Source organism: Piliocolobus tephrosceles, chromosome 11 (assembly GCF_002776525.5).
Source record: "Piliocolobus tephrosceles isolate RC106 chromosome 11, ASM277652v3, whole genome shotgun sequence".
NCBI classification, from domain to species: domain Eukaryota; kingdom Metazoa; phylum Chordata; class Mammalia; order Primates; family Cercopithecidae; genus Piliocolobus; species Piliocolobus tephrosceles.
In genome coordinates this window covers 93,259,688-93,271,568 of record NC_045444.1, presented here as the reverse complement: position 1 = coordinate 93,271,568, position 11,881 = coordinate 93,259,688, and the positions used below count along the sequence as shown (strand labels likewise).

General features: G+C 38.6%; 1 protein-coding gene across 3 annotated transcripts in view; it reads right to left on the bottom strand.

The window, feature by feature from the left end:
• Positions 1–3,239: 3,239 nt before the first annotated feature.
• The window catches only part of FASTKD2 (FAST kinase domains 2), a 24,430-nt gene continuing 15,788 nt past the window's right edge, over positions 3,240–11,881 (bottom strand). For all 3 annotated transcript variants that reach the window (XM_023219523.1, XM_023219539.1, XM_023219531.1), the window contains 5 exons: positions 8,241–8,407; positions 6,986–7,207; positions 6,265–6,349; positions 4,502–4,616; positions 3,240–3,507 (listed from right to left, as the gene is read on the bottom strand). In XM_023219523.1, coding sequence (XP_023075291.1) covers positions 3,391–3,507; positions 4,502–4,616; positions 6,265–6,349; positions 6,986–7,207; positions 8,241–8,407 — 706 coding nt within the window. In that variant the 3' untranslated portion in view covers positions 3,240–3,390. The remainder of the gene's footprint in view (positions 3,508–4,501; positions 4,617–6,264; positions 6,350–6,985; positions 7,208–8,240; positions 8,408–11,881) is intronic.

The following is an 11,881-nucleotide window of genomic DNA, read 5'->3' as shown; positions in this document are numbered from 1 at the left end:
TGGCCAGCAAGCTCCACACCTAGGTCTCCCTAGAAGGTAGCCCAAACAAGCTGCAGTCTTGGTGGTCTACCTCTCAGGCCCTATGAATAAAGAGTATGAGAGAGATCTGTCCTTTGCTGCCCTGTTGTGATGTGCTGTGTGAAGACAAGGCTGTGTCCAGTCACCTTGCCAGCTACCTAAGTGGCTCGCAGCTGAGTGAGCCACTGGCCATCATAACTGCTGGGTAATTTCATGGAAAAGTGCAGTCAGTTGGGATTTGAGGAATGCCAGCTCCTCATAGGTACAGTTCCAAGTAGATGCCCCAAATCTCTATCCTACAGAAACTTCTATTTGCTTAGAGATGTCCAAGCTAGTTGCAGGGCGACAACTGTCACAACACATAACATTCTATAAATTGGAATGTCATTGTTATTTGGAAATACTCGGTATGAAAACTTCAAATGTATTTGAGGTCCACTTGTATTATCACAAAAAAATACCATCACATTTTCTCAATGACAAGAAGAGTTGTTAGGTTATGTATATATAAAATTTTTGATTTTTGAATGTTTTTTAAAAGTTCTAAACTGTTTCATCACCTTTGTGTAAAGAAAGTTTCTATTCAATGGTTACTGAGAATTCAGAGAACTAAATAAAACATCTCAATCAAGAATTGAGCTGGGCACAGTGGCTTGCACCTATAGTCAGTCCTATCTACTTGGGAAGCTGAGGCAGGAGGATCCCTTGAGCCCAGGAGTTTGAGGTCAGCCTGGGTAACACAGCAGGACCCTATCTTTAAAAAACAAAAAATTAAAATTAAAAAAATAAAAGAATTGCATGTAGCCACTTCAAGAATACAATTTTATATATTATAGTTATATTTAGAGCAAGATCAAGCTTCTCATTAAGGATTCTGAAAAAAATTATTTGGATATCTCACACAAAATTAGTATTTAATATCTTTCCTAATACTTTTTCTATGTGTGCCACAGATCAGTGGTTTTTAGAGGACAGAGGAAAAAGCAAAGACAGAGGAATCTTTTAGAGGTGATAGATATATTCATTATCTTCATTGTGGTTTCACAAGTGTGTGTGTGTGTGTGTGTATGTCAAAACTGATCTTATTGTACACTTTAAATATATGCAGTTTACTATATGTCAACTATACTTTAATAAAGCTATTTTTTAAATTATGGGAGAAGAAAACCCCACAAAGTACATTCCAGAAAAGTATTAATTTACAGTCTACCAACAACTTATGCAAGTGCTTGCCTCATTACACCTTCGTCAGCATTGTAATTCTTAAAAGAAAAAAAAACACTGCTAATTTGAAAGGCAAAACCATCTCATCCGTTTGAATGTGGATATCTTTACAAGTAGAACTTTTTTCATGTTCATCAGCTCTTTGCCCATTTCTCTTTCATTGCTACAAAGCAATGAAGAATGCTAACACTAGAATGCTAGTAAAAGAGGGATGCCTTTTTATCTGCCAGGTTAACTATTACAAACTGAAAATTACTACCCTAAAAAGTGGTCATAAATATTCACAAATTTGTCAAATCCTTTGAAGAGGAGTCATAATTAGCCACCCAAAACTAATGTACACTCAACATTTAAAGAAAAAAACGTTAGTTTCTTTAATAACAGAATATTTGCATCTTGTTCTGAAGCTTATGAGGTTAAATCACTTAGCCAAGTATACAAAACTAGAGGTTGTCCAATCTGGAACCAGAAGCCTGATCTCCCAGGACACAAGCTGAAGAGCAGGTCAGGATGAAATGATGTGGAAACCAGTGGCATAGATGAGACTTCAGGAAAGGAAAATTCTTTGAGCCTTATCTTCCTCATCCATAAAATGAGGGAAGTAACAATTAAATAATCACTAAATTTCCTTTCAACCTTTTCTAAATGCAAGCTGGATAAATTGACACAACCTGGCAGCTGTTGTCATATGTTGTCATATTGCTACAGTTTTTGTATTTCCTTTTTTTTTTGGAGACGAAGTCTTGCTCTGTCATCAGGCTGGAGTGCAGTGGTGCCATCTTGGCTCACTGCAATCTCTGCCTCCCAGGTTCAAGCGATTCCCTTGCCTCAACCTCCCGAGTAGCTGGGACTACAAGCATGTACCACCATGCCTGGCTAATTTTTTGTATTTTAGTAGAGATGCAGTTTCACCATGTTGGCCAGGATGGTCTTGATCTCCTGACCTCATGATCTGCCCATCTCGGCCTCCCAAAGTGCTGGGATTACAGGCATGAGCCACCGCGCCTGTCCCAGTTTTTGTATTTTCTTACAAGCCCATGTCAGCTCACATTCAAACTCTAGCCCTCCCCTACTCTGTGTAGCCTTGGGCAAAGAACCTATCCTGATTTTAGAGATGAGGAAATGAAGACACAGAGGGAATCATAATAGTAGCTACACCTCAAAGGGTTCAGATCATGAAAAGACAGCACACAAATGAATACTTAGCAGTGCTTGGCACATACTAAGATGTCTAGTAATTGCATGTCTGTGTACCTGGGGGTAGAATAACACCAACTTGCAAACCTACACTGTAAGTTCCACAAGAGACCATGCCTACTCATCACTATATCCCCAGCGAGACACATACCAGCTAGACAGGCATACTGAACAAAGTAGTTGAATTTGGACGAATATTTGAACAAAGAATGAACACACATAATTGAAAAAAGAGTCCTCAGGTCTGATTCACAACACAATTCCACTATGTATTTAATTTAAAAGACTTCATGAAATTGTGGGAGGGGTGAGGGGGAAAAAAGAAAGAGAAAGGAAGGACCCAACAACAGCAAGACTCCTTGCCATCTACATATTATTATCTCATCCGTGTTTCTCTTATTGTAACCCATGAAATATCTCTACCTGCGGTGCTTATTACAAATACAAATACCATCCTCATTCATTTTCAACAGGCTACCTCACTAATTCTTACACACTCGACAACTTTAGAACCTAGTCCAATTATTATTTGGCCAATGCTTGAAAATGATTTAAAGGCATAACCCCAAGTCTTAGAATAGCTGAGAGCAGGAGTATCAATATTCAGATTCCAAACACAAGGACTACTCAAATCAACCTGCCTGTGACCCCTCACTAGTTTTTAATAGATCAAAGATGAAAAGGTGAAATGTACAGCTCACAAATTTCTCAAATATGTGGGTACTAGAGGGAATAAGTGTGGCTGGAAAAATAACCCTTCTGGAATTTTCTCAGCATATTTTAAAATGGCAGTAACAACATTTCTTCCATTCTTAAAATTAATTTTAATAGTGAACTGAGGTAACTTTTTTTGTCTTAGCAGAGAGGTTAATTCCACTGACAACTGAATTGTCGTCTTTATTATTTTTACAAATGCATGTCTCCTAATATGAAAGGTTGATTTTCACTTGATTATGTGCTTTGCAAATTTACAGCAGCAACAGGAAGAGCTTCTACTGAATAGATTTTAGTCTTCAAAAATGTGATTGCATCTTCCATCTCTAGTTTGTCCATCTCCCAGTTATTGACCTTACCAAAGAAAGAGGAAAACAATCAGTTTGTGAGACGATGCTAACATAAGAGCTAGTTTAGAGATCCAAACATAGTAAATAACATGAGGAAAATAGCTTTTTGAAAGCAAATGTGACCTTATAACTAGTCATATTTTAAAGGCATAATAAGACTACATGTTAAGGTTTAAGAAAGCTTTAACTGTGAAAATTATACAAATTTTAAAGGTCCTCTAAATGGCGCAAAAATTGCTTTCTTGGGAAAATCTTCCTGAGAATATACATAATCAGCAATATAAAAAACAAAGTCTTAAATAGTAGCCCACTAAGAGAAAGGAGTCATCTTAATCTCAATAGTCCACACGTAATCCATTTCTAGATACTGAAGTATAATAATAGAAGATTTGGAATGTTTACATCTTACATTATGCGCAGGACCAAATGAGTGGCATTTAGATAGATTCCAACAGTAACATATATATAAATGTATTTGTAAGGTTCCTGCTATCTAGAAACATCTGAAGAGGCTGTTCAAGAGAAGTTGTGCTGTACAAAATAAAATTGAAGCATAAGAGGGAAGAGAAAGACCCATCCTCTTAGAACCATCCAGCCTTTTCTGGCAACAACATCCCGTAACAGCTTCACACAGGCCATGAAAACAAAGGTTTAACATCTTTCCTTCCCTTATTCAAGATAACCTGGAAATTAAATATGGTTTTGTGTGTCTTAAATATGAAAATATATTATTTGCATTCTTCCTCTTAGCAGAAAAGGATTAAAGCTGACCAAAACAACATTTGTAAAAGCTCTAATAATGCCAGTAATCAGCTGAGCAGAACCCAAATCGTGTACTAGCAAAGTTCTTTTTCAAAGAAACAGTAACTAAAGCACTTATTCCAATAACGGTGACAATTCCTCTAATCCTAGTAACCAGTCTCAACCACAGGATTCCTGGCAGCTGTTAGAATGTACATTAGTTTTTAAAGAATATTTCATTTGCATTTTTTTCTTACCAAGATCACTTGAAAACCCAATGCATTCAAATGCCGCATTTTCATAGCAAGGAATCCTCTGGGATGGCTTGAACCCAAACAATAAGCAGATCTCGAAACACATAGCACAGCTGCTCTGAAAACAAAAATAAACAAGACAAGAACAGTTATCGATATTACCATTTAGTCCTGCTGCATTCCTGTTCTTTGGAGATTTCCAATTGAGCTCTCCACTGACCACAATCCTCGATATTCCTGTCTTAGTCCTTCACTTCTCTTACTTGACCTCTGCAGATATTCCACTATACAAGGCTACTTTATAAACCAAAAATATACAACATTATACACAGTTACCTCTCAGTTCCCTTTAAGGATGGCTACGTTTTTGAAGCAGAAAATTTTCAGATATGAAAGCACCAATTTTAAGGGTTTTCTATGCAGTGCTGATTTCTGATCTCAGTATAATTATTTATTCTACCAGTAGTAGTAATGGTGTAAATAATACCAAATAGTAAATGCTCTTCTTGCATATATTATCTCTCAGAGAAAGCAGTATTTAAAAAACAGAATTAGGAGTTTAAATACAAGAAAGAAAACACCAAGAGAAAGGCAAGACTGTTAAAAAAAATAAAATCTGTAAATATAACAAAAATGTGGAAGGTGTAATTTGTTTTTTCATTGTTCCTGGCACTTTGGAAATACTTAGTTCACTGGGAGAAAAGAAGACATTTATATCCTTACTGCCTTCACCTATACTCTGGCTGTTATATGACAAATTTTATGTCTTTAAAGGAATGCTCACATTCTTCACTTCTCATGACTTTATGCTGAGAACAACTGTGATTTTTATTATGCCAGAATAGTGGAGCACCTGAAAAAGAAAAGTGATCTTGGAACGAGGTCAGAGAGAAAGCCTCTTCTGAGGGGAGATGGGTAGCACTGATAGGAAAGACAGCAGTTGAAAAGATGGCCAAGAAATAAGCTAGATGTATTCAGAAAGAGGTGAGTCACAGAACTGTGTGTGAACGAAGAGGGATGGGCAGATAAGAGTTTGGATCCTACAGATTTTTTTCTGTATGTTTCTATCGTACTTATGTGTGCGTGTGTCCAGTGGAGTAACAGGAGATCTAAGTCCCTTGGGGTCAGGATCCATGTAGCAGAGCCTTTACATAAAGGGTAACTGACCCACGGGTGTGTGCAATGATGGCATGATCTTACGCATCTACTGAAGAGGCAGGATGTTCTCTCATGGTATAGCATCCGATTTCTCCCCAGAGACACTCTATTTGTAATGTGTGAGCCAAGGAAACAACTTAGGATTAGCTTCAATGTGCTCTGACCCATAGAAATACAGTTTAATTGAAAAACTACAGTTTCTCTACCTCTGGAAATGTCTTGGTGGTAGAGCAAAATATTGATTGGGTATTTTTGTAGAAGCCTCAAGTCTTTATTCTTTATGATCACTATTATATTATCTTGTCCAAAGTTTACAGTGCATTGATAGTTTCAATTATATTAATATTGTTTTATTGAACTGTAGCTTCAAAACTTAATTTTAAAAAGTCTGTCTCATTAAATGGTCCCACTGAAGTCCAGTGTATTCAACCACAATGTCCACACTGACACTTTCTAAGGAATACACTGATGGATGAGAAGTCTCTTGGTGTGCTGCAGGCTCCATACAAACATCAAGTCTTAGCTTTACTACCGCTATTTAATATCAAGTCTTTTATAATTAGGATTTAAATTCAGAAAACGCAGCAAATAAAATATATGTAAGCAACCTTTGAATATCTGTAGCAGAAGCTGTATCCACATCAGAAAATGGAAGCACTTGATTCCTGTTAGTGTCCACTCTGATTTCAAAATCTGAAAGGAAAGAATTGATATTAATTTTTCAAACATTGCTCCAAGTGACTTTCTTTTTTTTTTCTGAGATGCGGTCTCACTCTGTCATCCAGGCTGGAGTGCAGTAGTGTGATCTCAGCTCACTGCAGCAACTTCCCAGGTTCAAGCAATTCTTTCACCCCAGCCTCTTGAGTAGCTGGGGCTACAGGGACATGCCATCACGCCCATCTAATTTTTGTATTTTTTTGGTAGAGACAGGATTTTACCATGTTGGTCAGGCTAGTCTTGAACTCCTGAGCTCCAGTGATCCGCCTGCCTCAGCCTCTCCACATGCTACCGTGTATGCCACCGCAATCAGCCCCAAGTGATTTTCTGTTTCAAAATGTTTAATAGTACTACCAATAATGCTAAGAGCAGTAGCTAAAATATATTGAGAGCTAACCATGTGTCAGATACTAGTCTCGGGATTTTAGACACATAAAAATGTGTAGAATTTGATTTATTGGTCACAAGAATTTTATGAGGCAAGAATCAGGCCAGTTCCACAGGCAATGCTGCACTACACTAAACTGCTGCCTCAAATACCTATTTTTATATCTGAAAAAAAAGGGAAAATAAATACAATAAAATGAAAGGAAATCATATAATGTCCCATACCAATATGATAATTGTGTGGCAAGTGCACATCTTTTGAGAAGTGTCCTTCACCTCCCAGAAGGCTGCTCAGCACCTCTGCCACCTTTGCATTTGGATGTGACGGTGGCAGCTCCCGCAGAAACTGTGGGAGTGACAAGGCTATGTCCTTGAGATAAGCAGTATCATCAAGTTTTAGACAAGTATCCAAAATATGCAGCTTGTGAACATTCTTCTTCATGTCATCTAAAAGATAAAAAAGAGAGTATATCATTAAGAAGAAATAAATGCAACATTAAAAAACTATATTAATATATATTTAGTAATAGATATAAAATAATAAATAAATAAATATATATAAATGCACTTGTATTTCTAATGATCTCTTTCTCATCACAAGGACCCTTTCTGTGTCTCCCTGGTTTCCACAGGGTCTAAGTCAAAGCCCTGCACTTGATAATGTTTTAAGGCCTCAAATATCTTTAGGGGTCATTTAGTCTAAACTCCTCAATTTATAGATAAGGAAGTGCCCAGGAATGTTAAAAAGCCTTGTGATTAGTTAAGGCAAAGTTGGAACTAGAATCCAGGTTTTCGGGGTTCAAGGCTGTTTCTCCATTATTACACTGCTTGAAAAATCAGCACGTGGTATGGACTGACTCTTCACAACTCAACTTTGGAATTTTAAAACATTTATTTTTTTTAATTCTGAACTACTCTATTCTCAGACATAGCCTCAAATTTTGTACATCTACCTGGATATTGCTTTGCCTTATTTAATATTAAAGACTAAAAGTCAACAGTTAATTTGGTTCCAAGAGTAAATGAACTAATTAATTTGGTGGCCAGTTGGTTTCTTGATCTAACAGGTGTTCCCTCATCACAGGCCAGGAGTGACTAAGTGTTTGCAGCTGCAAAAGTTGACTTAGGTTGGCTTCAAATGTGGTAAGAAAGGATTAGGAATTACAAACAGCTCCAATCAAAGCATAAAGAACAACCTGAACAGTTAGCCTTTGTATAGATTGATAGAGTGTAAATAAAAGGAATAATGATGCATTTCTTACTATTTTTTTCTACATGTAGGACTTGTCATTAAAGAAGGGTCTGTAGGTTTATTGCTGTGAAGCACTATCCTTTGACTTCACCTTTATCAGCCCTTTCCACAGTAACACCTGCTCTGCAAATTTCAACTAACGATGCTCCAACTAAGACCCCATTCAGAGTCATATGGTAGCTAGTGGTAGTGTCTTATTTTGGTCACAATTCTGCAATGACATCCTACCTGACGTCAGCAGCTCACTGATGATGTCTTTTTGCAGAAGCTGATTAAAAGGAGCCAGGGGAAAGTAATTCATCAAGCAAAATGAATACACTGCATCCAATAAGTTTTCAGAAGAAACAGAGTGAAGATAACCAGTCAGAGCACTAGCCATAACTTCCAGGAACTGTCTGGGGAACAAAGAAAAGTCAGTTTCCCAACATATACAGAAGGCCAATATCTTTAAGGATTCCAGAGAAAAGAGATAAGAAAATCAGGCTTGCAAGTAAGTATCCATACATCGTTCTGGACAGTTGGTTATCTCATAATAAGTGTATCCATTCATTAAATATTGGCTATTGCTATATGTCTTGCACAAGAAACATTTTATAGACTTTAACTCACTTAACTCACACTAAAAAACTCTATGAGTATTACTATCATTCTCCTCATTTAAAAAAAATGGGTAAACAGGCTTAGAAGTTGAGTAACTTGCCTAAGAACACACAGACAAGGAAGTAGCAAAGGCAGTATTAGAACACAAGGTGTCAGGCTCCAGAACCTTTTCATAATTATGCTAGGTTTTCTATAATGCCTGAACCACCACTACAGTTTTATAACCAACTAAAATTATCTAGCTCTCAATACTATGGGTTAAAAGAACTGCAAGCTTAATCCTACCACCCAGAGCTAACTAATGTTACACAGTGTAACAATGTGGTTAAGCACAAATAAAGACAGAAAAGATCAAAATCAGGTGCAGTCGCTGGGCCAGAGTGACATCACTAATAAATGGTAGCTACCCTTTGAACACATGCCAATCTGACTCTCAGGGCATATGATACATATAGTTATATAAGAAAAGAAATACACGCAAAGTACTGTGATCTCGCAAAGAAAATAAACAGAAGCTTTTGGGAGAAGAAGTTGAATAGGTGGAAAAGATGGAATAAGGGAAGAAGATCTGAGCAGAGCCCTGAAAGTGCATGCTACTTGCCTGATAGTGAGCAATTGGTGAGATGAAGGTACAGAGGAGTGATTCTTAACAGCCGGGGCAAATATGCCTGGATGCAAGCTCTTGTTAACATTGAGACTGAAATCAACTGAGAGGTCCATGGGTAGGGGTAGAAGGGTTGGGGAGGATGAAGGGCTGTGATAAGGCCAGGAAAACTGTAGGAATTACGATGAAATGGGAGGAACATAACAGATCATACACGCAACAGCAAGGAAGCACTTCGGAAATTGGTAACTGATTGCTTTTGGAACACGCAGTGGGATGCGGGGGCAGGGGATGGTGTGGACGAGGAAGTTGGGAGCCTGGGTAGTGAACCCCTCTCTGGTCTTCTCTTGCCCCACTCCTCACCCTGTACCTCATGCTGCGTGCTGTTCCCTGCACATGCTCTGCTGTTTCCTTCCTCCAGGCCTTGCGTATACAGGGCCTTTCACTTGGAATATTCATTCCTGCTTATCTTTCCATGGTAAACCCCCATCTCTCCATCTTTTAAGATCAGTTCAGATACCATCTCCTCCAGGCAACACTGCCTGATATCCCCTGACCCTCCTCTTCACCAGGCTGGCATCCTGATGTATCCCTCCTCTATTTCCAAATATCCTAGATGATATGGTTTGGCTGTGTCCCCACCCAAATCTCATCTTGAATTGCAGCTCCCATAATTCCCTTGCGTTGTGAGGGACCCAGTGGGAGACAGCTGAATCATGGGGATGGTTTCCCCCATACTCTTCTTGTGGTAGTCATAAGTCTCACGAGATCTGATAGTTTTATAAGGGGAAACCCCTTTTGCTTGGCGCTCTCTCTTGTCTGCTGCCCTGTGAGAAGTGCCTTTTACGTTCTGCCATGATTGTGGGACCTCCCCAGCCATGTGGAACTGTGAGTCCATTAAACCTCTTTCTTTTGTACATTGCCCAGTCTTGGGTATGTCTTTATCAGCTGCGTGAAAACAGACTAATATGCTAGATCACTTGAATTTTCATGCTATATTTAATTGCCAATTTACATATCTACCTTACCCATTACACAGAATCCTCTGGCAAGAAGGACTGTCTTATTCATCTTTCTCCTAAGTGTCCAGGTGCTTGGCAAATGCTGACTAAACAAACAAACTTAGATGAGGAAGACAGGAGGAGGAACTTGTCATTGGAAAAGGATGAGTCAAGAAAAATGAGCTGACTTCCAGAATTACTGAACTTGAGACACTTTTGGGATGTGCAGTGACTATATGCAACCCACAGAGACTCAGGTCTGGAGTTCAGGGGCACACTAATGACCACAGATGCAAATGTGGGATTATCCATAAGGTGATAAATACAGATTAAGAAGAGAAGAAACCAAAGGACCAAAACAACAGAGCTTAAATGTTAAATATTTCTTCCTTGGGTTCCAAGCCCAGCAAGATACTCTGGATTTAACACACCCTCTCCGCCATGGGCCATCAAAAATGAAATAATGATTAATGTATAGCATGTGGATATACAATAAGCTAAGCCAGATTTCCTACCACTCTCCTATCTAATCCATCTCTTCTAGTCAATTCTCTTCCCAAATACTTTGAGTTATTCTGCTTCCAAAACCTTTGCCACTCCAGCCTAAGTTGACATCTTCCTTTCTCCTTCCTCCATAAAGCACTTACTTGGTGCCCACCATGTACTGCCTTCCTCTGGATATACAAGAGAGTTGTTTTCATAAGTGGTCTAGGAAGAACAGGGAATACAAACTTCTTTTTTTATAGCCCTCAAAATACCAAATCCAGGCAACTGTACATTCATGAGCATTCAGGAAATAGTGACTAATTAATCTTGCTGTATCTGCCATATTGCCCCTACTTCTCCTTTGGAGAAATGTTGAGGTGTGAGGCTTAGAATTAGGTAAAGGTTTCTCAATCTCGGCACTACTGACATCTGGGGCTGAATAATTCCTTATTGTGAGGGGCTATCTTGCACATAGTAGGATGTTAGTGACACCCTGGTCTCTATCCACCAGAGGCCAGTAGCACATACCTCCCTCCTGTTGTGACAACTAAAAACTGTCTCCATACATTGCCAAGTATCCTCTGGGAGGCAAAATTATCCCTGTTTGAGAACCACTAGGTTAAATGAAAGCAGAATAGACAGACAAAAAGACAAATTCATGATTCTCCTCCTGTACTAATTCTACTACTTCCATTTTATTAAATGTCTCAGCCTTTGTTACCTTTGTTATCCCCCCACCTATTTCCAACATAACAATTTTGTTGGAACAAGTTATCTCTTGGATTGCCTAGAGTCACATGAAAAACTCTTACCTGCCCAGTACTTACTCTCTTAATCCCTCTGGGCCTGTTTCTGGAGTTTTAATTACCACTTAGCTTGATATTATTTGTCTAGAAAGTACAAGGCATCAATGGGAGCCAGCCTCAGAAGAAAATCAAGCCAGGGGAGTATAGGGAGGTTGAATTTGGGGGATATTTTTCAACCTTTATTAAATGTCTACTCTTTGGCAGGTCCTGTACTAAGTTCAGAAAAACAGGCAGCTGGGTCTGACTCTGGAGAGCTTACCAACTGAGGAGCAGAGACAGATTTATTGACACAACAAATGATGTGACACTTGTCATGTCTTACCCAATCTCTGGTGGAGACTTGACGACAACCTTGTTGTCGTCAAGATAGGT